Genomic DNA, 26,846 nt, shown 5'->3' with positions numbered 1-26,846 from the left:
ATTTGAGCATACGTACCATTTTACAAAAATCTCGTAAAAACCGTTGACACGTTGACAGAGGTGTAAGTGAGTGTAAGGAACGATAACTCTGGGTAGAGATTTGATTGAAGTAAGCAGTGAAAGACGACAATTTAGATACCGGCATATTGACAGTTATATTTTAGAATAGGGATTAAGAAATACTTTCTAGAAAACAGAAAATGGAAGTATTTTCCTTGTTTGCAATATTGTTTATCACACAATAGATCGATTATATGAGTAAAACATATGTATTTTGATTTCATCTATTTCATGGCTATTGATGCGAGTAAAAAGCATTGCTGTTTGATCTAGAAAGCCGGGTCATACTTCATAAAATCAACTTTTTTCAATAGCAGGAGTATAACATTAGGCATTTATCTGCTAACCCATCATCTGGGCCCGGGTTTTCGAAAGTTTAACGCAGTGTTAACTCCTAACCAAGTGATCAGACAACGCAGTGGTTAAATTCTGTTTTTCAAAGGAAAACTCTCGTCAATATGTCTGAATAGTGTATAACAGTGGGCTGTTGGATTTATGAAATTATACCGTTGGTTTTAAGGTAGTGCAACAGGCAGCGACATTGTTTATATCTTATGGCCCGATCTGCGTACCATACTGTATGTACATTCCCCTTAAACATGGAGCCGTATACGTTTCAGTATGTTTCAAATTACCTTTAAATTGTGAAAGAACCATGGATGACACATTACCAGGAAGAGAGTCTTCCGACCTAGACGAAGAATTACCAGCTATCGAGGTGAGTGACTGTGTACACCACATACATTAGGTCAATGTTTGTCCCATGTCTATAGAAATGATCACGTTATGGTACGCGGTTTGTGCTAAAACAGTCAAATGCATAATATGATACATAAATTCGAGTTGTTGCTATTATTACTGTAATATTGTTGCAAATGATAAAACGGTTTTAAAAAAAGTTCAGAATTTATTATAAGTCCAAAAATATTAATTCACAAATACATTTTAGAAACAAACTGAATTTAACAAAGAAATTTCGAAGATTGACTCACATACAAACTCACACACATCTAATCTTTGACAACTCCGCCCACATTCGTACTGACCAGCCAATTAACTTAAGGATAATAAAGTTGCAAGAACAGGGAAAAGCCGTATGACATTAATTTACAATACTGAAATTAGGTAGAGCTAAGCATAACAAATTCAAAGAACACAATCCTAAGATCTAACCATAAAGTTGATAACAAGTATGAGTAAATGACATTGATATCTTGAGACAGGAAAGAGATGTCAAGGATTAGAAATTGCTAACATGTGCAAAAATGCCCTTTCTAAACATCAAATGAAATAATTAAACTTCAATTACAGATGTCAAACAAGACCAAAAATTAAGAGAACAAATATATGGAAATAGATTGATAATTAATAATTTGTCATTTATAAACCCTCAATATACATAATCATAACATCCGCCCACAGAAAATAAAATTGTAAAACAATTTTACATTGGGTTAATAAATGCAAATTAAAAAAAAAAAATGAATACAATGGGGAAATAAAATGAAAATAAAATAAACTGCCATGTACATATTACAACATGAGTAAACACTCAAAACAATGTTCTCGTACTAAGCTGTACATTAGAAACATATTAAAATGTAATTGTACAATCGGTATAACCTAAATGACACGTATGATTACTTATAACCATCTATCATATAAGTACCATGGTTTCACAACGACAAGCAGACACGGAGTCAATAATATACAGCAGCTAAAACAATTACTTAGATAAACAACGACTTTGAAACAGTCACAATCAAATAGTAATTAATAGCAGAGCTTGTAAACATTGCTCCCTCACATAGTCGGTCACTCAACTTAATTAAATTATCTCCTCAGCACCACGAGACGAGCTCCTGCAGTTAGATAACTAGAGCAAATTTACATTCTCGGACAAAAGTGCTGTGCCTTTCTATCATGATAAACAATAAATCACTGCAATAGTAATGATCTCAAAGTCCAATAATCATAAAATCAAAAAAAAATCTATACAATGAAAATAAAATAAAAAAATCACATAACAAGCATAAGAAAATTATTTACACATATATACAATAAGGAGATCATGGCTCAATCAATAAAGGGAGGGGGTCTTTACTGAACAGCTACCATGGCTTTAGTGTTCAAATATCCGCAGGTTCGCCTGAAATCTGGATTAAATACTGTAATCCGTTTGGAGAGTATCGCTGGCCTAAGATTTTCTTGACTCTGTGAAACCCATCACTGTCGGAAGATGCGGTGAAGGTGACAATGGTCCGTGGGTCCACATGATTGTCATCCCGGTAACGAATTGGTGGTCGAATAGTCCGTTGAGGGCGCTTTGGACATGCAGGAACTGGATGTTGTTCCGTAACCTCGTCAGTCTGACAACTTTGTTCTTTCTGTGTTACTTGTCGCGCCGATACCACACTGAAAAAGTCAGAAGGAGTAGGTTCCCGAACAAAAGCTTTCTTAACGCGATTGATGTGGACAATGTTATCTTGCACTTTGTTGGTGACTGGGTCCTTGAGTAACACAGTATGTGCACTTGGTATGTTGTGTACAACATAAGGTCCGGGAAATTGGTTTTGAAGCTTGTGCGCATTTTCCTTTTGTACAAATACATAGTCATTCTTTTGTAGTGTTAATGGCCGGAGATTGGTATTAGCATTGTTTAACATTGTGTCTTTGGCTTTCTTTACGTTTTCCATTATTTCCGTCCGAATAATGTTTATTTTTCTAAGTTTGTCACCAAGAAAAGTAGCAATGTCCTTGTTAATTTCCACTGGTTCCGTGTGGTAATTCACCAGAGGAAATTTAGGTCTACATCCAAATACAATCTCATATGGAGAATATCCAAGACTCGTATTCACAGAACAATTAATTGAGAACACCACAGATGACAAACAATTTTCCCAATTGCTTTTGTCTGTAGATACGTAAGGTGTTAGTCTCTCAGCAATTGTCGCATGCATACGTTCACAGGCTCCAAGACAATGGTGTGCAAAGGCCGGAGTAAATTGTTGGGCGACGTACAGCATCTTGCAGAGTTCGGACATAACCTTGGTTATAAACTCACTTCCCTGGTCACTGATAATTGTACTACATACCCCAAATGTCGTAATGAGCTTGAAAATGCATGGGCGACTGTCATAGCGTCTTTTGTCTTGATTGGAAATGCAACAAAATATTTGCTGAACATGTCGACAGCCGTAAAGATGTAGGAACTGCCCTGGGTAGAAATGGGTAATGGCCCATACAAATCAATCTCCCATACGTCGAAAGGCGCTGTTGGTGTGGGATATGAAGTTACACCAGATTTAGTAGGCATACGGGAAATTTTACGTTTCTGACATTGTTGGCAAGATTTTACATAGTCGCTGACAATTGGAGACATTTTCAGGAAAAAATAATGTTTTTTAATTTTATCTAGCGTGTCCTGTATTCCACCATGTGCAGCCAGCGGGGAGTCATGATGCATGTATAAAATGTCTTGAACCATACTTCGTGGGACTACTAGTTGGTATTTGTTAAAAGTTTTCGCTCTCTTTGATTTTGCATGACGGGAGTGAAACAGCATGCCATTGATTAACGCGTAATCTGAATGTTTCACTAGAACGTCTCTGGCTAGTTTCTGTGAATCTGGGAGGATGCCATTTTCAATGTAATTCATCAAATCTTTGAGTTTAGGGTCACTATGCTGTTTCTGTATGACGTCTGATATCAAAAAGCTGGTGTCGCGAAAATAATCAGATGGTTCATTATCAGAGGACACAAGAGGTTGATCCTGAACACTTTGGGGGTTACATGGGTTATCTATCTCAGTAGCATGTTCATAAGGAGCATTTCGTTCTACACCACTAGAACTGTCAATTTCTGTAGTCTTATTGAATGGAGCGGAACAGATGGTATCCTCAGTTGAACTTGGTAACCGTCGGCCTTGTCATGATGAACGAACTTAGATCGTAGCCGTTTCTTGCGCAATGGCAACTGAAAATCGTCCTCAGTATCAGCGTCATAATCACATCTGGAAGCTTTGATGAAATTTGATTCCAGATTGCGGGGAAATAGTGTGTGCAAGTCCTGTCCGTTAGGTAATTTTACAGATGTTGGTGTCTCTGGTACATACGGGAAATGGAGATCATCTTCTTCTGGACTAGATTCTAGTATTGTTGGAAATTTTGGATTCCTAGACAACGCATCCGCTACGCACATTTCTGATGCTGGTTTATATTTTATTTCAATGTCGAATTGTTGTAAGATCGCTAACCATCTCTCGTAAATTGCACCTTTCAATTGCTTTTGGAATAAGGGTTTCAGTGCTTGATGATTGCACTCAATGACACAGTGTCGTCCGCGTATATAAGGCGCACAGTCTAATACTGCTGTAACCATTCCTAAAAGTTCAAGTTTTGTAGGGCCATAGGAGCGTTGCCATTGGGCTAGTCCTTTTGAACCAAATCTGATAACTTTAGAAGTACCATCCTCATGGATTTGATATAGCATGTATCCCAATCCACGACATGATGTGTCCACTGCAAGCCGAAATTCCAGGTCATAACGAGGAAAACTGAGAACAGGGGAATTTTTCAGTAGCTGTTTAAGTTCATTAAATGCTGATGTTTGTTCTGAAGTCCAATTAAATTTGGCATTTTTCTTCATTAACTTCAGGATAGGTTGCGCAATAGCACTATAATTTGGAATGAATTTTCTAAACCAATTAAATAATCCCATGATTCGACGTAATTCTTTAATACTCGTTGGAGGAGGATAGTTCACAATCAATTCAACTTTATTGGTTGACGGTTGAATTCCGTCCCTAGATATGGCATGTCCGAGAAAAACACACTTGCGCTGCGCAAAGTGACATTTCGAAGGTTGTAGTTTAAGTCCTGCAGAATGAAAACGACTAAATACTTCCTGAAGGTCCGTAAGGTGTTGTTCAAAAGTTTCGGAACAAATAAGAACATCGTCCAAGTAACACAATACAGACTTGAATGTAAGACTCCTAAGGACCTTGTCCATCAGTAGCTGAAAACTATTTGGCGAAGTTTTAAGTCCCATGGGGAGGCGGAGGAATTTAAATGTGCCATAGCAAGTATTGAAGGCTGTGTATTTAGTTGATTCTTCGGAGATAGGCATCTGGAAAAATCCTTTGCTCATGTCTATGGAGGAGATGAAGTTCGGTGTTTTGTCTGTAAATGATTCTGTTAGTTCTTGTAAGTCCGGAATATTGTACCGAAACTCCTGTGTGACAGAATTGAGGTATCGGAAATCACAGCAAAACCTATAGTAGGACAAACACCGATCTTTTGTTAAGTTATTTATTTTCCCCTTAGGTTTGTTTTGTTTGGACACTAATACAATTGGACTTGTTATGGGAACATTTTCACATTCTTGGACTGGTGCAATGATGTTCTGTCTTAACAGATCATCAAGCTGATGACGCAATACCTGTTTCTTATCTGGTGGTAATCGGTATGGTCGATGATGTTTGGGCTGTGCACCGGGCATGAGGTGAATCTGATGTTCTACAACACGGGTAAGACCTATGTCAGGATTTTCCTTTGTAACAAACAGAGATTGGTGTTTGATTAAACACTCTGTCAATGACTTTTTGTCGCTAGCGCACAAGTCGTCGTTAAAGTTGAAATTTGAAAGAAACTGTTCGTTTGAATGAGGATTCACTGCCGGAGCCGATGAGCTGTCAGATAAAGTTACGTTCGCACACTCGACGGGGGATTTGTCCAAGTCTATCGTTTGAATATGGAATGAATTGTCAAGTGGTTTGAAATGAGCCAGAATTGATCCCTTATTTACAAAAACAGGTTCATCACCAGGGTTTAATATCTTGAGGGGGACTGTGCCGTTTGTTGAAATAGTAACAACTGATTTCACTAACAATAACCCTCTACGCAAAAACAAATTATGTACAGAGCAAACACCTGGTAAACCTATCATTTTGTTTTTACTGACTTTGCCACGTACGAACAATTCTGAGTTGGGTGGAACTGAAAAACTAGATCTACATCTAACTTTGGTACATTTGCTCTGACCTCTGAAAGTTACAAATTTGTCATAGTCTAAAACAATTTGTTTTGAAATAAAATAACAAGTACCAAGTATTAAAGGATGGGATGCACAATCCAAAATATATACAAAAATTGAATGTACTCTAGATGAACATGGTGTCTGCACTGAGATACTGGCTGTTCCAAAGACGCAAACAGACTGATTATTGGCCAATTTGACAGACTGTTCACTGCATGTTCGAAAGTTGGATTTGCTATTAAGTGATAATTTATCATACAGAGATTTAGAAATGATGTTAATACTACTACCAGTATCTAACAGTGCAGTCACTTGCATACCTTTGATATTGACAGGCATATACATAAATTCCCCAGGAATATTTTCATCACACTCACTTTCATCACTATGTACACTTTCACAAAACACATTTTCACGGTCAGAAATGTTGGCACTTTGTGGTTCACCGCCACAGACTGTGGGTGCCATCTGCAGACTGGGCGCGGCTAGTTTCCCGAAACGGACACCTTTTTACAGGCCGCGGCACTGTGTCCATACTGTGTACAAATTTGGCATACGACGGACGGCTCAGGAGTTCCCTTTTTATTCCAATTGCAATCTGCCTGCCGATGCTTGTGACCATTACATATATAACACGCGAAACTGGTGTTCTTTCCCGGGCGGGTTGTTGTTGGTCTTTGACGGTGTGTGGGCCTCCTCTCCTGGTCTCTGGTCTCTAGTCGGTCCATCCGGTCAACCAGCTGCGTCAGAAGCGTCTCCATCTTCGTAGCAGTTGCAGGGGGTTCCCTAGGTGAAATGGCAGCGATGGAAATTGGGGCCATGGACTGCCGGTAGCCATATGCCTCCCCTAGCTTGGCCTGCTGGAATGCGGCTTGAAGACTTTTTGGATTGGCCGCTCGGACGAAGAATGCAAGTTGTTGCGGAAGTCCGTTGATAAATTTAGATATCAGATCCCTTTCTGGCTTGTCGAGCCTCGATCCTTTTTCTAAGACTTGACTGTGGAACCCTTCTATCGGTGCTCCAGGCTGGAGGGTCAAGGCGTCAAAAATGGCAGACTCCGCAATAATTGCTGGATCAAAAATATTCTTGCTGATGTACTGGGCCTGAAAAACTTCTTTCAAAACCGACCAAGAGAGTTTATCTGAAATATCCAAGGCACTAAACCATATAAGTGCCGGTCCTTTTAGATGAAGATGAAAAGCAGCTATAATCCTACTGTTCTCCATTAAATTTTGTAAAGTACAGAAAGATTCAAATTCCTCTAGAAATTTTCGTGCATTTTCACTAGTGTATCCGTGGAATTTCGTAAGTTCTATTTTGGCGGATATTGCTGAAGGTGAATTAAACGATTTTGGTTCACTGGGCATTTCAAGAACAGTCTGATCGGGTGAACAAAAACCAAAATATTCACTGTTATTATCCATGTTGAAGTAATTAATAATCCAAAGAAAAATAATTTAGATTCTCCACCATGTAATATTGTTGCAAATGATAAAACGGTTTTAAAAAAAGTTCAGAATTTATTATAAGTCCAAAAATATTAATTCACAAATACATTTTAGAAACAAACTGAATTTAACAAAGAAATTTCGAAGATTGACTCACATACAAACTCACACACATCTAATCTTTGACAACTCCGCCCACATTCGTACTGACCAGCCAATTAACTTAAGGATAATAAAGTTGCAAGAACAGGGAAAAGCCGTATGACATTAATTTACAATACTGAAATTAGGTAGAGCTAAGCATAACAAATTCAAGGAACACAATCCTAAGATCTAACCATAAAGTTGATAACAAGTATGAGTAAATGACATTGATATCTTGAGACAGGAAAGAGATGTCAAGGATTAGAAATTGCTAACATGTGCAAAAATGCCCTTTCTAAACATCAAATGAAATAATTAAACTTCAATTACAGATGTCAAACAAGACCAAAAATTAAGAGAACAAATATATGGAAATAGATTGATAATTAATAATTTGTCATTTATAAACCCTCAATATACATAATCATAACATTACAGATTACTGAAACTTGATTTATTCCATCTTTATGATTGAATAAACACTAATGTTTGTAGACTGAAAACGCCAAAGAAACGCTACTGTATGCGAGGGAGTCGGAAGACAATGTTGGCGCACAAATTACTGTTTGCGAAAGAAAAACAGAAGTTTCTGAAGCAAAGGTTTCAGAAGATTACATATCTTTACTTGATGAACATTCGAGAAATAAAGGCAGTAGTGATAGGTCATTAAGTCGTCTACCAGAGTATCACAACAGTTACAAAACCACTGAGGCGAATCTTAACAGTGATTTTTTAATACCAAAGATATTACCTGTCCAACCATTTGCCATTAGATCTGACATACTCGATCCTATATTAGCCGTGCATTCTAATGAATTTGTTGAGAAGAAAAGAGAAGATATTCGACAGTTCGCCAGAAAACTGAATCCAACTTTCACTATAACGAATCTTATGACAGACCCAACACTCTCAAGACCAAAATGGCCGTTTTCTCCTTGGAATAGTTCTCAAGTATATCCACATATCAACCCTGATGCCTTCTTGAGTGAATTGGATAAAACGTATGATCCCCATGAAAGATCTGAGTGTCACAGAAATAATATTCTTGGAGATATTTTGGATGTTGAAAGACAAAATGTTGATCTTGATTTTGTACACTATGTATTTGAAAAAGCAGATGATGCGTTCTGTACCGAATTTTCTTTCGAAAATGAGAAAATTCGACAGGATGTGAGAACAATTTTGGAAACAGCTTGCGGCGAATTGTCTAAAAAGCACTTAATTTTCAGAACATTCTCCGTAATGGAAATGGGCAGCGTCAAAGAGGGTACTAAGTTAGGCCCTCCGGATGAATTTGATTTTATGATAGATCTCCCAAGTTTGAATGATGCTCTGGAGTTCTTTAGAGAGGGAACATTTTATCAAGACCACGAGAACAGAGATGTTCGTGTAACGAGACGGGATCTGTTTCGAGATTTTGAAGATCTTTCAGAAGAAGAAATACAAGGGGGTGATGACAAATCATTTATGAGACGTGTGTGGAATGTAATTCAAATAGAACTGGCAAACACAATGGAAGACAACGTCTTACCAGGCTGGACATGGCTGGATACTGTGCCCCCTTTCACGACTTTAGCACAGACACAGAAAATGCTTTGGAAAGGAGAGAAATTTCAACATTTGATAGTTGATATAGATGTCTGTATTTGTGTAAAACCTTCTGAATTTAAAACAAACATAGATTTCAACCAAGACATTTTTGATAAAAGCCGACCGGGTATCCATGACAAAGGATCATCAAAAACTGAGCAAAGTTTACAAAATATATATATATTGTTGAAATCTGATGGAAAAGCAAGATGGACTAGAGCACTTCTGGAAAAAGAGATATGGGCAAGATTTACTCATAATGATGGCAGAAAAAAAGTGCTGCGTTATCTTAAATATTTTAATTTGAGATTTCTACCAAAGTGTTATAACGAATCTTTATTTAGATTGGATCCTGCGTTGCCATCCTATTGGCTGAAAACAATCATGTATTACTTGATTACTTGGTATCATGAAGATTCTTGTTGGTCACCAGATAACCTTTCTCATCGCTTCGTTGAAGTTTGGTTCATACTGAAAGAATGTCTAAACAAGAAGTGTCTATCCAGTTACTTTGTGCCACATAACATCATATCTAAATTTTGTCCCCCATTTGCATCAGAAAAGAACGAGTACCAGATACTTATGAGAGAAATTTCCAAAGTAACAAATGAATACCTATTCCAAAAGTTGGACAAACATGCTCTCACAAAAATTGAAAATGAAATAGAAATTAAAAACCTCCATGAACGAGACCAAGGAATATTTAGCTCAGTAATAGAACTATGTTATTTGTATGCCTACAATGATTTTGCAGATGAAAACCGGAAAGCCTTGCAATCTTTCATAACGGAACTTGGAAATGGACAGTTTACAGTCGAAGGTGAAGGCAATGCATTCAAGCTACTTTACCGCGGTGCAATAGTGGACATCAACCGGAATATATCTGAGAAATATGGAGTAACGAAATCTTATTTTTCTTAACAATCTTAGACTTACTTTCATGGAAGCATGTAAAACACAAAACCAAAAATTGAAACAATGAAGAAAAATTGACGAAATGCAAATGTTTCTCCATTTTGTGTGTTGCAGTTATTTGTATACAGTAACAGGAAATATCGTCATTATTTACAAAAAAAAAAGATTCTATATTCAATGAATTTATCCAAGAAGGCGACGACAAAGAACAGTAATCAATCTCATAACTCCTACAAGGAGTTCTATGTAGAGGACATGAGTTCTAAACTGTCTAGAACCGAACGGTGACAGCCATTATCGATTCATAATACATAGTTTTATTGCTTTACCACAAACATTTAAGATAAACTAGATAATTTGAGATCCCGAAATGGAAAAAAAACCCCAAAAAACATGTCATTATTTCATCTACATTGACAATTTACTTGAAATACACGTATTCTGTCTGTTGTATTAGCTTTTTATTTAATACTTTGTTTACTCGACTGTGGAGAAGCGCCACAAAGAGGTATAGCGCATTTGCTGACGATACGGCCGACTCAGAAATCTAAATTGAAAACACCGGTTTCCAATAATAGACTGGCGTGTTATATTTAAATATAAGGCCAACGTTTTTGATGTTTTGTTAACCAAGATAAATAACTGCCGCAGTTTAGCATTACTGACATTTATATGAGTCGTTCTTTTCTTAATAAACCATTTCCCTATTTGGAATGATGAACAGTACAATATTTTCATAGACCTGTGCATTCATATCACACAACAATGACATTACTTAACTCACTGTTCTGACATTACTGCAGCGCCTTTAATAGATGTCATCAGTTCATGTGCCTTTGGTTGATAATTCGAGTGTTTATCTTTGCCTAAATATCATGACAGTTGCTACAGGAGTTTTTATTTATTTATTTATTTATTTTTGAGAAGTCAAACTGTATAACAGTTCTTTTCCTCCCTTGACTAATTTTTACTTATTACATGCTGTGCATTTGTGTCCTTTTTCTTGTAGTATTTGTTTAGCTTCTCGTCAGCCACATTACGGTTTGAAATTCTTGTGCACACAGGAACATGTTAGTGTAAACAAGCGGGACTACAATGATCTCGGAATAAATTCCCTTTCTTTAAGTCGTAACTTGCAAATATTAGAAGTTATGATGAAAATTACTAATATTTACTATAATATATGTATCACATTTACCCCCCCCCCCCAAAAAAAAAACGACCCCAAAAAATGAAAAGCAAAAGAAAAAAAAAAACAACTTTTGACAGGCTGCTAAATCTCAAGGTAAATTTTGAGAACGATTTTTTCATATTTTTTCCATTTTCAACAAGAGGAGCACCTTAAACCAAATTTCCTCAAACGGACTTATATACAGTCATAAGCAGGTAAAACAACTTCAGTGTTTTATTTCTGGTTTAAGGTGGCCTTTTGCAACAGTTTGCATTTTTTTTATGCCCATTACGTTACATCTACTATATACTCTATATAATCACGGTGATGTTTATGCTTGTCAAATAAGTATACTATCAACATATCGATATCTTTATTAAGTAATTTGGGTAAACACAAGCATAAACTGACATTGTATAGCAGAATATTTGTAAAAAATGATATTCAAGAAAAAGGTATTTATGTAGGCGAAATTGCATACCAAGTGCGCTATACCTCTTTTGACCAAACGTATCGTGCAAAGTCCTTTCGTGACACGGAACTTCCGTCTTTCAAGGTCATATCTAAATGACTCGTGATTTTTACTACTAATGCTGGGCACTTGGCGTAATAACATTCACTGCCCATATTAGACGTGTTTCACATAGCGAAGTCACCGAGTTTAATATTTCTAAAATTGGAAAAGAACTGAAGTAATACAATGGTCTATTCATTTTGATTCTAAATCATAATGATTTTAGACGAAAAGGCATTATGTTCCGCTTTACAGATAATCAAATGGGTATTGGATCTGCCATTCTAAATGAGGAAAGCCGCATGCGTTACATAATGATTTGAAAGGCTATGTGAAGTACTTTATCTAGTTCTGTTAATAGCTTAAAACATATAGCAACTCGTTAAATGCAATAAGAATGGTTTCATGTTTAGCATATAGTTACCAATAGTTTTCATTTGAATGTACATGCATCATTAAGAGAAACCGACATGAAAGCGTGTAATATTCACATCCACTTGAGAGATGATAAAATCTCTTTAGAGTCCTTGTTGAAATGGAAGTCCTCGGTAAGTGACAATTGACAGAACTCGAATACATGATATAGTTTTTACAAGCTAAAAGTTTGGATAAACCATGTAGTTGTAGTAATTTTGACGATCGCGTCTTAACTTAGTCTTTGCACTTTGTACTTCTTTAATTTAAACTTATTTTATTAAGAAACTCAACAGGATTGGGCAACAGGCAGAGCCTATGTAGGCCCTCACTTTGTACTTCAATATGATATCAAGTATATACAATTGCATTTCTGTTTGTGCACAAGCTGCAAATCTGCATAAACGTGTTTAAGGTTGATCGACCCTCATGTGACGTATCAATATTAATGGTTAAAAGTGCAAAAACTGTATTCATTTCCATTCAATATAGTTAGATTTAATCAATAAACAAAGAAAATATGTATGTTGTCTCATTTTTAAAGATGTCAGATATACAAAAAACGGAAGTATATGTTAAAATAAGAAAATCAGACATTTTCGTCATACAGAAAAATTAAGATAGATAAAAACTTCTTGAAATGTCACAAATTTTAAATGTCAACAGTAAAAAAATCAAAAAAAACAAACTGTTGATTCATAAATATGTATAAATTAATTGTGGATACTAGGGATATCATGTATAATAGACATGCAGTAGAAGGAATACCAGCATAGGAGTTATTGCCCTTGAGAACATATTTTGAATTATGAAGAATTGATTATCTATGTAAAATATAAACTTTTCCAGTATCAATTGATTACCATTTTGTTTTATTTTATGCAGTGATTAAAATTCCTCTGAAAGATATATTTCTATCATGCGCAAAGTTTAATTCAATAAAGATTTTTGCAAAAACCTATGACATCACATGAGGATCGATCAACCTTAAGTAAAGTTGAAGACACGAATCTTTACAATTACATATACTAAAGTATTAACCTCAACTATCTTAAGAGGCGTTATCTGAGTTTGTAGACGTACATGGTATCAGAGTTGAACCATTGTTTCCAAATTCAACATCTACATACACAAGTCCATCTTTATTCTTATATCTACCGGCAGTCTCATTATCTTCAGTAATCGGAGTGTCTTGAGTATCGCTTAGTGTTTCGGGTGGTTCGTTAGCTTTATCTGATGTGCCATTTTCGATAGTGCAGGCATTTCCTTCAACTGGGTGAGCTGTAACAATTCTAGCATAGAGGTTTCCCGCAGGCAAGTTTGTATCGTCAGTGAGAGCTTGGTCATCCTTTCTCCCTTGATGATCCATGGTCACTTCTGAAGGGACATTCTCATCCGTTTTGGTGTTGGCAATATCGTATCTATTCACCGGTGGGGGATTTTCTCCGGAGTACCTGGAAATAGATTTAAGGATTTCATTACCAACTGATGATTAAACAGATAAAAAATCTGTTAAAATGACTTCTTTGTATAGATTTGGTTAAGGTTCGAGACAAGAAAGTATTTTCCCATAAAGTGTGTAATGGGTAGATAGTAATTGCCGATCGTGAGATAATATCTACTGCTTGTATTCACCATACGATTTACAATAACAAATTTGAAGGTGTTGTACGTCTCATGTTAATTTCCCTAACGGTGTTGCGTAACGGATCGATAAAATACAGATATTCAAGTATATGATAAAATCAACTGGAACTTTTGTCTTAATTCGAAAATTTTTGAAATAAGTTTAACAGTGGTGTATTGACAAAAAGTAGCCAAAATAATTCGAGTTTAAATCAAGCAATAAGCGATTTATATGATTTTTAGCGTTAAAATAGAGGGATATCCCCGAATTTCAGAAAAACGGCCTCCCTGAAACAAAATGAATTTTTCCACTAAAAACTGTCGCTTTGAAATTTAGTTTCACGAGAACATTTTTCTGTAAATTTTAAAAAGTCGAAACAAATTCACTGATATAATTTTCATCTTCACCTGTACATTAATTGTCCATTGTTACTTAAGTTATATTGCTTGGTTCAGTTGATAAGGTAGTAGAATTTAAAGTGTAAAGAAGTAATCCTGTTTAATGACCGAGTTCGAATCCTTCACGGACACATGATTTTTTCCTCAATATTACGTTTTCCATCTAGATTGTTTTCGTAATTGAAACGCACTTACAATGTGCCGAGTTTGAAATAAAATTCCAACCTAGACACTGTTTAGTTTGTAAATGGGAGTCGCAACAAACACGCCGAACACAGCATGTGATACCTGTGTTTTAAATGGCAAGGCTGTTAACGAGAATTCTTAGGTTTTAAAGTTTTGTAAGAAAAAAGTAAAACAAGGTAAATAACTTTTAAACAGTTTGTATGGATAAGACAATATGTATTCTATGGCATGTCAAACGTTGCAATATTTGATCTTTTCCATTTGTATTGTATAATTTTCCATTTGTATTCTATATTTTCCATTTGCATTGTATAATTTTTCATTTGCATTGTATAATTTTTCATTTGCATTGTATAATTTCCATTTGTATTGTATAATTTTCCATTTGTATTCTATATTTTCCATTTGTATTGTATAATTTTCCATTTGTATTCGATATTTTCCATTTGCATTGTATAATTTTTCATTTGGATTGTATCCAGGGAATGTTTATTTTGATTTGTTACGAAGGATTTCATTAGTTAACGTCACTGATGTACCACATCTGTAGACGTGCTTAGCACACAGGGCCGTAGCAATGACGGTTCCTTATTGTGCCAACGCCTGTGCAGCGATACGGAATATCTGTTTTTAGGGTCATTACGGAAAGACCCGTGATTCTCACTTTTAAATGCCGAGTGTTTGGCAAAGGAGCAATCACTGTCTTTGTTTATGTCTTAAGTTTGATGCGGCAATGACAGTAACGGTTCTCGAACTCACGACCTCTCGCCCACAAACCAAGCGATATATTACTGAGCTACCGCGATCAGGTCCATGTAGGACTAGTTATTTTTGAAAATACGTAGCTAGCTCTAGTAATGGCGAATCCCCCACCCCCTGATCTTTTTTTTTTAAATAGAACTCTCCAGAAAAGCATGCACATTTTTATTTAGTCAGAATTCAGTAGATTCGGGGGACTTAATTCGGCCCTTGGGTCCCCACCAATCAGCCAATTGTTAACATCGAGTTTGGCTTGTTACAACTATTCAATGGATTCAATGGAGTTATCGTTTATCGAATTTGGTAATGCGCGAGATGTTGAAGAGGTAAAGTTCAGGAGCCACGTTTCGCAGGAATGTACCGTATTTGCTAAGTGTAATGGCGTACACCCCCCTCCCCAATTAATTGAACGCTTTTATGCGTCTAAAGTGATCAGCATATTCAAACTAGTCTCCTATTTAACCACTGGCTGATCTAGATAATTCTGAACGAAAGGATGCAGTAAACTGCTGGATGTCTGGGGACTGCCCCCCCCCCCCAATTTTTAAATTTAAGGTAAATCTTGGTATCTTGTTTAGAAAAATGTATTAAAAGATAAAAGAAGCAATAATTTCTTCCATTCCCGGAGAAATAAATGACAACATCTTTTGATTTCTTGAATTACTTTATTGAGAGAACTTAATTTTTCCAGAAACCCTTAAAATTTGCGTCATTTTACTAATTTTACTTTATTAAAAATGACATATTTCAAGCCCTATAAAATCTGTAAAATCCAGTTATGGGGGGCTTCGCCCCCTGGACCCACTGGTTCATAAAGTGGCGCCCCCGTAACTGCAATTCCTGGATCCGCCCCTGTAAGCCCCCCTGGAACAAGTGCGTTTTGACAAAATAAAACGCACATGCATGCTTTTTTGACATCTATATATAAAATATCATATTTGTGAAGGAAAGGGGGGGGGTCTCCCGGCGCAAGATTCCACATTGCTAGCTACATGTATGTTCAACAAGTCCTTATATGGAACCGATCGCGGTAGTTCAGTGATATATCCTTTGGTTCGTAACCGTGAGGTCGCATGTTCGAGTTCTACTCGTGTCATGGCTGCATCAAACCAGTTAATACTTTCCCATACGCATTGCTATCTAAAAGTGAGAATCACAGATCTTTCGGATAATGTGACCTTAAAAGCAGACATCCCGTGTTGCGACAGGCGTTGACACGTTAAAAAAACCCACTGCTACGCCACTGTGCGCGTATATGTAGCATAGTAAGTCTATTTGTGGTACGTCACGGCTAAATATAAGTGGGACCTAAACTAATGAAATCCTTCGTAACAAATCAAAATAAACAATCCCTCGGATGCAATACAAATGAAAGATTTTGCAATGCAAATGGAAATTATACAATGCAAAACGAAAAAAATATATAATACAAATGGAAAATATGGAATACAAATGGAAAATTATACAATACAAATGGAAAATATAGAATACAAATGGAAAATTATACAATACAAATGGAAATTATACAATGCAAATGAAAAATTATACAATGCAAATGGAAAATATAGAATACAAATGGAAAATTATACAATACAAATGGAAAATATAGAATTCAAATGGAAAATTATACAATACAAATGGAAAAGATCAAATATTGCAACGTTTGACATGCCATAGTATTCCGGTAGAAAATTGCTATTGTAATCAATGTTTTCAGGTGCATGTACTTGGAATTTTGTTGGACTTTATTAATGCGTATTAAACTTCCCATATTTTGTTTTGTGGTCAGACTTATGTACAGATGGTTGTAGAAAATAATGCTTACGAGTATAAGAACTTTTAGACTGTAGTATTATAGAATATTAAATATTTGATACAATCTTAACCCTATACACTGTGTCTAATACTCAGAAAAATTAAAACAATTTAATTTTCACGATTTCAAAAATTATGTTTAGACTATGTACAGACACATAAAATATATTAAGCTTGCCTTTAGTAAATTTAAACAATATTTTATTATGTATAATACAAAAAAGGATTGGACAACAGGCGTTGCCTATATAAGCCCTCTCCATACAAATAAATGGTCAAGGTCATACAGATATAGTTATCATATAATGATAATGAAGCAATATAATATTTTAAAATGCCTTTAGTACTGGGGAATCCCACAGGTATGTAAATGGCAAATACGTAATAAGAGTTTAAATAGCAATGAAGGTAAGTTCTACGTCACTAGTGTTTTAATACATGTACCAGTCACAAAGCGAAGCGTCAATTAGGGAATGTGACCGCTTCTGTGCAACACCCTCTTTGCTTTATAAAAGGACAATCTCAGATAGTATTGGAAAAAGTTCACTCCTGTTCAAGTTTAAATATTCCAGAAATGATCAAATATGAATTTCTAGAATATTGTCAATGCAAGGTGAAGATAACGAACAGTGATCAATCTTATAATTCCTATAAGCAATACAAAATAGATAGTTGGGCAAACACGGACCCCTGGACACATCAGGGGTGGGATCCGGTGCCTAGGAGGAGTAAGCAGAATATTGCCAATGAATCGCATAAAAATATCCAACATGCATACCGTATATCATGTCGTGTCAGCTTTTCAGATCCTATCACTGTTTTGATAATGAAATCATACTTTGTATTAGGTGTTTCGATGAACATTAGATAACATTTTTGTGTAACGAGCCACATTAACGATGCATTTCATTGGCAGTCAAGTTTGAGACAGTATTTAGTTTGCATTGAAAGCCGCTGTTATTTACTTTTTGGTACGAGCAATGAAGATGGCGACTTTCTGGGTTAAGGTAATACAATACGAGCTAAAAATGTTGAAACTGCACCATGAAAGGTGAAGATAACGAACAGTGATCAATTTCATAACTGCTATAAGCAATATAAAATAAAGAATTGGACAAACACGGACCCCTGGATATACTAGAGGTGGGATAAAAAACATATTTTAAACAAATGACTATACCTGAAGAAGACAATCAGTACAACAGCCACGAAGAAGACAACCACGCTTCCACCAAGTGCAGACCAGGATGCGATAGCTGGAAATCAGAAATGCAAGATTCAACTTTTTGCGAAATAATTTCACTGATGGATACCATGTGTTTTTCATTTCGTTTGGATATTGATTTTATTCTTTAAAAAATCCATTCAGCTTCATATACGGATATATAGAAAGACCTGCCCAACCTGTACTTAGAGACAATTACCTGTCAGACTAGATAAATTTTCTGATCGTGAGATGCACATTAGATGTAGAAAAACTAAAAATGGTATGGGAATTGGTGTTATAACAAACAGTGGGACAAATTACGCTGCTAGGATAATGCGTCTTTTCTTTCATTGCATGATAGATATTGCAGGCAGAAGTAAATTCGCACATACGAAATCCGCGAATAATTTCACACCGTATGCTCAGTGCATTTACATACATTGGGGTGCATGTAGAATATATACATACGTGGTATGTTTTGCTCTATAAACATACCAAAATGGAATTGCTTCAATTTCCAATGATTGTTTTCGGAGATCAGATGCCATACGTAACATTAAAGGCGGATTCGAAGCACAAACATCAATGAGATAGATGCATACATCTGCGGGTGTATTAGAATATATCAGAAGCTTAGGAAGGAAGCTGGCTCATTGGGTTTACAATACCATTTTCACAGCTTTACATTTCGTGGATTTAGCAGTCAAGTGCATTCTGTACGAGTATTCGTCTCGCCAACGTATTTCATAGTTCAAAACTTTAATTGAGTTCATCCCTTTTCAACTCCTCTCAACCGGCCATCTCAAGTGTACATTAGAATAAAACACGTTGATATGAAATTACGAAGATAGCATTTGTCTTTTTAAAAAGTTTAACCTGCATAATTTCAGGGTTTTTTTTTTATATAGGATTAAAACTATGTTGTTGGGTAGTAAATATCATTTTAATGTCCCATCTCTTGGTTTCAATACATATGGATATGATAAATAGCAATTCTATAGTTTCACTGTGCTAACGTCAGATCAAAATCTACCAAGAAGCCCTTCGGGTTATGTAATAACCCAATGATACAGAATGCTGTTAAGTCTTACATGATATGTCACCAAACATTATCCCAGAAGAAGAGTGTTCTTTGGTTGTAGTTAGTGTTGTCTCTGGAATTATCCCAGAAGAAGAGTGTTCTTTGGTTGTAGTTGGTGTTGTTTCTGGAAAAGATGTAACACTGTCTGCTCTTTCTGAAGATGAGGGAGACATATATGACTTCCCCAGAGAAATAGTAGTTGATACTTTATCTAGTGTTTGGATACCCTTTGTCGTGAAAGTTCCATTGTTTCCTGCGAAGACCTTATCTAAAAGATAGATAAAACTAGAAATTTACCTACTTTTCCGGTTTCTCAAATGCAGAAGAGGTTAATGGGTTCGGTAAGAATAATATATTGAACTTTAAAAGAATATACAGAACACGATTACCTGTAATAACGAATTCCACAATCACATAACTCATCCAATATAGGTTGTTGTTAATATTCTATTTACCTTTTTAAAATTTCTAATTATTTTTATTTGGTATAGTTGTATGTTTTAGGTCCATTTTGAGAGTTTTCACAATGAAAGGTGAAGATAGCGAACTGTGATCAATCTCATAACTTTTATAAGCAAAACAAAATAGATAGTTTGGCAAAAACGAACCCCTGGACACACCAGAGGTGGGAGGAATTCCACAAGGGATACAAAATAAAAAGTTTGGCAAACAATGACCCATGGAAACACCAGAGTTGGGATCAGGTGACGAAGTGAAATGCAAGAAATTTAGACATATTCCAACGCAGTGCCGGATCGCTCTATCGTTAACAACTGCCGTGAAACGAAACATCCATTTTGAAGATTATATTAGAATGAATTGTGACTTTTGATGGCAAGCGTTTAACGAAGGAACGGGTCTTTATCGTAGCTCTAAACGCCTTAAGCTAACATGGCGCTGGGACTGATGAGCGAATCTGGGAAATCCTGGTTGCAAAGTGAGCGCTCTGACCACTGGGTTACTGAGAGCGGTTCATTTAATTTCACAACCATCTGCATTTAAATACCTTGTACCAATCTTAGTAAACATATTTCGTATTTTAATTGGATGTTTGCAATGTTCCAATCATTATCACATTATAAAACCACGAATAAATTTCCTGTCGCTATTTTTACACATTCAATCATACAATACTTTGATATGATTTCCAAGATCATTGTTAATTCTGAGTTAAATGATTCCCATTTGTTACCAAAACACATCCGTTTTCCTTACCTGTGGATTTTAATGAAATTGCTAAACATAAGGCCAACAATTTGAAACACAGCATAATTTGGGATCGCATAGCTCTGGTAAATAGATTATGTCTATTGCTAATGTTGATCTGTAAATGAATTCCCTGGTGAAAAGGAAGTGAATTGATGAAAACGTTAGTGTATATAATTGAAAAGGAAACATGTGCTCGGCTCCTTAGCATATAGTTTGATATCACTACATTTGTCGAATTGAGAGACATCTCTTTTTAATTTCATGAACTGAAATCTTCTCATATACACTACATTTTCTGTATTTGTATCGGATGGCCACTTATGTAGCAATACACCGATGGTTAAATGCCTATTAAGAAATAGCGTGCATATTATATTACCATTCCAATTAAGTGTTAGTTACTTAAACGAATTAGAACCAAACTGCTCTGAAGGAAAACATATATTTTTCAAAAACAAACATTATAACAGAGTTTGAAGCATCACACTGTTATCACACATCCATGGCCTGAAATTGAACAATTAATGCCTTTTAGCATTCCAAATATTTCTATTAATTTTGTCAGAAATGAAATAAATGCTATGTCAAATCTCAAGGCTACGGGGTTAGATGCTATTTCTGTAAAGGTGTTGAAAATTAGCTTAGGTGTGATTGGTGAAATTTTAACATATATGTTAAACATGTCTATAAAAATTGGTGTGGTTGCATCCGAATGGAGAAGTTATTCCTCTGTTAAAATCTGGTGACAATTTTATGGTGAACAATTATCGACCCGTGTCAGTTTTAGCAATCGTGAGCAAAAATATAGAAAGACATGTTTTTAACTAATTTTACGAGTATTTGGATAAAATCAATCTTTTAACTGAACATCAATCCGGTTTTAGAACAAAACATTCTTGCGAAACAGCACTTCATAACATTATTGATAAATGGTTAAGTAATATAGATAGTGGCAAATTAACAGGTGTTCTTTTTATTGGTCTTAGTAAAGCCTTTGACACTGTAAACCACCAGGTATTGTTACACACGCTTTTATCATATGGTATTTGTCAAAATTCTTTTAAATGGTTTCAGTCTTATCTTAGCGGAAGATCACAATGTGTTAGATGGAAAGGTGTTTTGTCAGATAAAAAAATATGTTACAATAGGAGTGCCTCATGGGTCCATATTGGGTTCATTGTTCTTCATTTTATTTGTTAACGATTATCCTAAATGCCTAAAGCACTCAAATGTCTCTTTATATGCAGATGATACATCTCAGGATGTTTCACATCAATCTATGGATGTTCTTGAGCAAAGGTTACGTGATGATCTTTTAAACTCTATGAAATGGATGGAAAGTAATAAACTTACGATGAATTTAAAGAAAACACAATGTATGTTGATTGGCATTGCACAAAAACTCTCAAAGTGTAGAAAAATGTGTATCAAAGTAGGAGATATTGTTTTAGATACTGTTAAAACCGCCAAACTTGGTGTACAAATAGATGAATGTCTAACCTGGTCTGTACACATTGATTCTTTATGCAAGAAACTTTCACAGAAAATAGGCATTTTACGTCGTCTGCAAACTTTTATGTCAAATGCAACATTATTGAAAATTTATAACACTGTTATATTTCCTCATTTTAATCATTGCTGTACAGTTTGGTGCTCAACCAAAAACAGAGTTTTTATTGACAGACTTTTTAAATTACAAAAAAGGGCAGCCAGAATTATATTGAAGGTGAAAGTACATGTAACTCAGACTTCTACAGCTGATATTTTTAATGTTCTTAAGTGGATGGCTGCTCATGATTATTTTGTATATAGAAAACTAGTGTTTGCTTTTAAGGTTCCTAATAACATGACACCAGAATATATGAACGTTTTTAGTTTTGTTAGCCATATAAGTTCCAGAACAACAATAAGTAGTGATAGTTGCATTTTATATTTACCAAAAGTTCGAACTGAATACTAGAAACGGTCTTTTAACGTATCCTCCACAATTTTATGGAATCAGTTGCCCGAGTGCGTCAGAAGCTGTGGTTCTATTACAACTTTTAAATCAGCATATTTACAGCATTATTACTCAAATAAGTAAAATATAGATATGTATATGTTTATTTTTTCCCAGGTGATATCGTGTGTATATTTTATGTATATATTTTATATTATGTTATCTATTTTTCTATTCTCTCATTTATCTCTCTGTGAATATGTTTTATACAGGACCACAATGCAAACTAGTCATCTGTACTAATTGTGCTATCCTGTCTAAATAAAGAATTTATTATCATTATTGTTATTATTATTATTACAGATAAGAAAATCAATCCAAATAATGAGTAAAAGTGAAGATAACGAACAATGATCAACTTTATAAAAAGAAAACTTGAGAGCAAAGCCAACACAGACTCCTTTATCCATAATCAAAATCAATATTTTAAAAATAATGGTATAAAACAAAACAGACAGCATTCAATCTGCAGAAATGCTGTATTTGTAAGATAAATAATTAATTTGCTGTAGTCTGTTTAGGTTTCATTATTGATTGTAAGCATAACAAACTCTTGAGTATCGAATTCAGAGATCAAGGCAGGTGTGACCGGCGGACAGGGGATGCTTAATCCTCCTAGACACCTGATTCAATCTCTAGAATATCCAGGGATTCGTGTTTACCCAACCCTATATTTTATATTGCGTATAGGAGTTACGAGATTGATAACTGTTTGTTATCTTTGCCTTTCATGATAGGCAAAATAAGAAAAACAGATTCCAAAGTTATTAGACATAAAACTTCAATTGGATTTAGCAAGCTGTGACCATTAAAACAGCCGTGAAATGTATTCTAAAAATGTACAGTGTATACACGTGTACGTGTGTACGACACAGCAATTCTATAGACATTTGAACGATGTAGAACTTTATTGAACACTGCTCTGGTTCCACGCTCAGGTGCTCTGGGGTTGGGGTAGGGGATGTGCTGGAGTTCCTAACTGGCGATGGTCTTTGGTGATGTGTTCTTCCGGTGGTCTGTTGTGCTCCTTTCTTGGCTGACCTGTCTTTATATTCTGATGGAACAGAGTTTATCTAAATGCTTTTCTGTAGGAGAAAAGTGTCTCTTACTGTGATTTTTGACTTGACAAGTAGATATATCGATAACGTTTTATTTAATACTAATTATTATGTTCATTAATCTATCGAATCGATAGTTCCCCGTGAACTCAAGGACACCATGCACTTCTCCACATCTGGTTCGAACTTAAATATTTTATTGAAAATATATATCAACGGTCCACGAACAACTCAGCTTCATAGCAAACGTGATGATTCCAGTTTCTCCATCGCCAACTTCCCATATATCTGTAGCATTATTTCAATATCACCTGCATATGGTATTAATATATATCAACTGATTCGATAGGGAAGTGCTTTTTCTGTGTATGATCAGTTTTTAAATCCAAACAGGCTACTGACAAATTGATGTTACAGGGGTTTCAAAAGTCTCATTTAGATTCAGGATTTCGCAAATTTTATTATCATTATACTGATTTAGTTTGCTAAAACAGCCTATCATTGAGTCAAATGCTGTATGATTTGTTTCATACTGATTGTTAGGCCGTTCTTGGCACACTGATTTTAACTACGGGTAACTGCGTTTACTTGATCAAGATGTAGGGCTCACGGCGGGTATGACAGGTTGATAGGGGATATTTATCTCATACGTGTGGTGTATATTGAAAGTGAGATAAAGCATTGCTTTATCACACGCATTATCAAACGTATTTCCGTCAGAATTTTCTGTTAGTTCAGAATTCAACAACATAAGATAATAATACAGAGACAAAGACATTAGCTTGTGGTTTTAGCGAGTTATTCCTAAGAAAGAAAACATTCCTAGCAATGATATTCGTTTTCATTCAGCCATTTTGAGTAATTTGGAAATGATTCATTTCAGAAAAGATATTATTTGTAGAGAACCAAGAAATGGAGAATCTACCAGCAAGAAAAAACCCACAAGTGGCATTGCCTTAAACTTGCAGAAAAACCTTTTTGAAATATATACACACTCTTATTGGACATTGTGCACTGTGTTTATGATTTTGTGCAAGATCTGTGTGGATTGGAATGACCAAAGATATTGAATAGTAAAGAGTGGGCTTGGTAAAACATTTACTGTATCCAGCAATCTTCATTCTTTGTATGGGTTAAGTGCAGTTTTGGACTCTAATTTAGGTACGGCAAGTAATACGCATTGACTGGGATATCAAACTTAAAACTGAAATACGATTTTGAAGAATTTCGTCTTTTGAAAGGGAATATAAATTGGATTACCAAAATGTAGCATTAAAGCCAAGTTCAATTAAGATAGTTACATCTTTATGTGGCATACATACTCTGAAAAGTGCTTCTACACATCCAAAGCGTTTCGTTTAGTTCCGTTCAGACCGTTTAAGTTCAGTGCAAAGCATTCAGCGTTCCGTGCAGTCCGTTCAGTGTTCTGTGAAAGATCGTGTCGAACTGTTCCATACAGAGGGTGTAGTAATCCGAATTCTGTTCAAAGTAGAAAAACGATGTTGGTTTTCCACTTAATACAAGTTAATTTAATGAATTTCCAAATAAAATGTATATGTTGCCACCCTTTTAAAGATACCATTCATAATTTACAGAAGTATAAGTCAAGATAAGAAAATTGCACATTTTCAACCATCAACAAGATTAAAAATAAATGACAAAAATTTTGATTTCAAAAGTTTCAAAAATCTGCTACTCTATACATATATAAAAAATGATTCTGGATATCAAGGAAGTCATTGCATGCAAGGTGAAGATAACGAACAGTGATTAATCTCATAACTCCGAAAAGACATGCACTAGAGAAATACCAGCGCAGGGGTTATTGCCCTTGACAACATTTTTGTCATATAGATAATTGATTATTAATAGAAAATAATAACCTTTTTCAATAACAAATTGTTTACCTTTTTTTTTTTATCACCGTCAGTCAATAACATTCACCCAAAAGATATATTTCTATCATACACAAATTTTAATGAAAGAAAGATTTTACAAAAAAGCTATGACATCAGATGAGGATGGAGCTACCTCAAGAATTACCAACCATCACGTTTAAGCAATGCATTTATTATGAAAGATGTAACATCATAACTGCGAGGGTATATGCATACAATTTGAACTACGAGTTATGATTGTTTGTTAGCACACACCGTTGCAGTTATGATACTACATTTTTCAAAACATAATGATTCATTGTTTATATTTACATTTTCAAAACTCTTAAAATGTCTCATTTTTCATCTATATCTTAAATCTCCCACCCAATTCTTTGGGTAAGTAGCGATTCACGGAACAGCCATAGAAAGCAAAATGTGATGTCATAACGTAAAATGAAAGAGTGCGCAATACTGAAAAAAATAATAATTCAACTCGTAAATTGATTTTCAATTAAATATCATAAATATTAATTTATTAACAAAGTTTTAAATTTTGAACTGTGTTTAAACAATCCATATATTTTCAAATCTATCTAATTGTAAATATCGTAGGTATAGTCACTATAGATGCTAGTCGGCCATGTTGTCACTAAGCTTTTGAAAGCACAATTACTGAAAAAAAGGATTATTGAAAAATCCCGCACGTGCATTAATTTCTGTTTGTTTGTTTGGTGATATTTACCACATTAGAGGTAAAATCAACTTCTCAGGCATTGAATGAGGTATGTGCACTTGTGTTGTCTGGGACGGGAATGGACAATAAAGCCTTGTTTTCATTCTGCACACGTTCACCGAACACAGGGACTGGTGATTTTGTCTGTAATAATAATAGTAGGGGTTTATACCAATACCACCCCTTAATAAGGGGTAATAAAATAATTTTGATAGGAGGTGGTATGGTATAGACCCCTCCTATCATTATTATATAATTACCGGTTACTTCGGGCCGAAATGTTCAATGCAGACGACATACTCAACAGTGTTCATACGCCTAACATATTTATAGTTATTTGGTCTTTGCATTTATAAGCAAATATCCTTCAAAACTCTCTTAATGGAGAGGGCTTATATAGGCAACGCCTGTTGTTAAATCCTTTTATGTATTATACATAATAAAATATCGTTTAAATTTAAAACTCTCTTATGCATTTCATCAAAGGATTAAAGAATAAATATATATAATTCCTCATGTAACATATCGAATTCTGCCATTATTGTACGGAATTTTCTTTTTAGTGAAAATAGTACGAAATTTGTATTTGATTTGGTATTGTT

General features: G+C 35.2%; 2 protein-coding genes across 2 annotated transcripts; one reads left to right on the top strand and one right to left on the bottom strand.

Annotated features, from left to right (window-relative positions):
• Positions 1 to 622: 622 nt before the first annotated feature.
• On the top strand, positions 623 to 10,293 carry LOC130052518 (uncharacterized). Its single transcript, XM_056157659.1, has 2 exons — positions 623 to 778; positions 8,184 to 10,293. Exons 1-2 carry the CDS (start codon positions 641 to 643, stop codon positions 10,197 to 10,199), a joined length of 2,154 nt encoding a protein of 717 aa, XP_056013634.1. The 5' UTR covers positions 623 to 640; the 3' UTR covers positions 10,200 to 10,293.
• Positions 6,955 to 20,727, bottom strand: LOC125675284 (uncharacterized). The gene is made up of 4 exons (XM_048912808.2): positions 20,581 to 20,727; positions 19,376 to 19,633; positions 18,258 to 18,333; positions 6,955 to 13,746 (listed from the first exon to the last, which is right to left on the bottom strand). The coding sequence occupies exons 1-4, from the start codon at positions 20,648 to 20,650 to the stop codon at positions 13,344 to 13,346; spliced, it is 807 nt and encodes a 268-aa protein (XP_048768765.2). The 5' UTR covers positions 20,651 to 20,727; the 3' UTR covers positions 6,955 to 13,343.
• Positions 20,728 to 26,846: the final 6,119 nt, after the last annotated feature.

Source organism: Ostrea edulis, chromosome 3, assembly GCF_947568905.1.
Source record: "Ostrea edulis chromosome 3, xbOstEdul1.1, whole genome shotgun sequence".
Classification (NCBI taxonomy): domain Eukaryota; kingdom Metazoa; phylum Mollusca; class Bivalvia; order Ostreida; family Ostreidae; genus Ostrea; species Ostrea edulis.
This window is presented reverse-complemented; position numbering and strand designations above follow the sequence as displayed.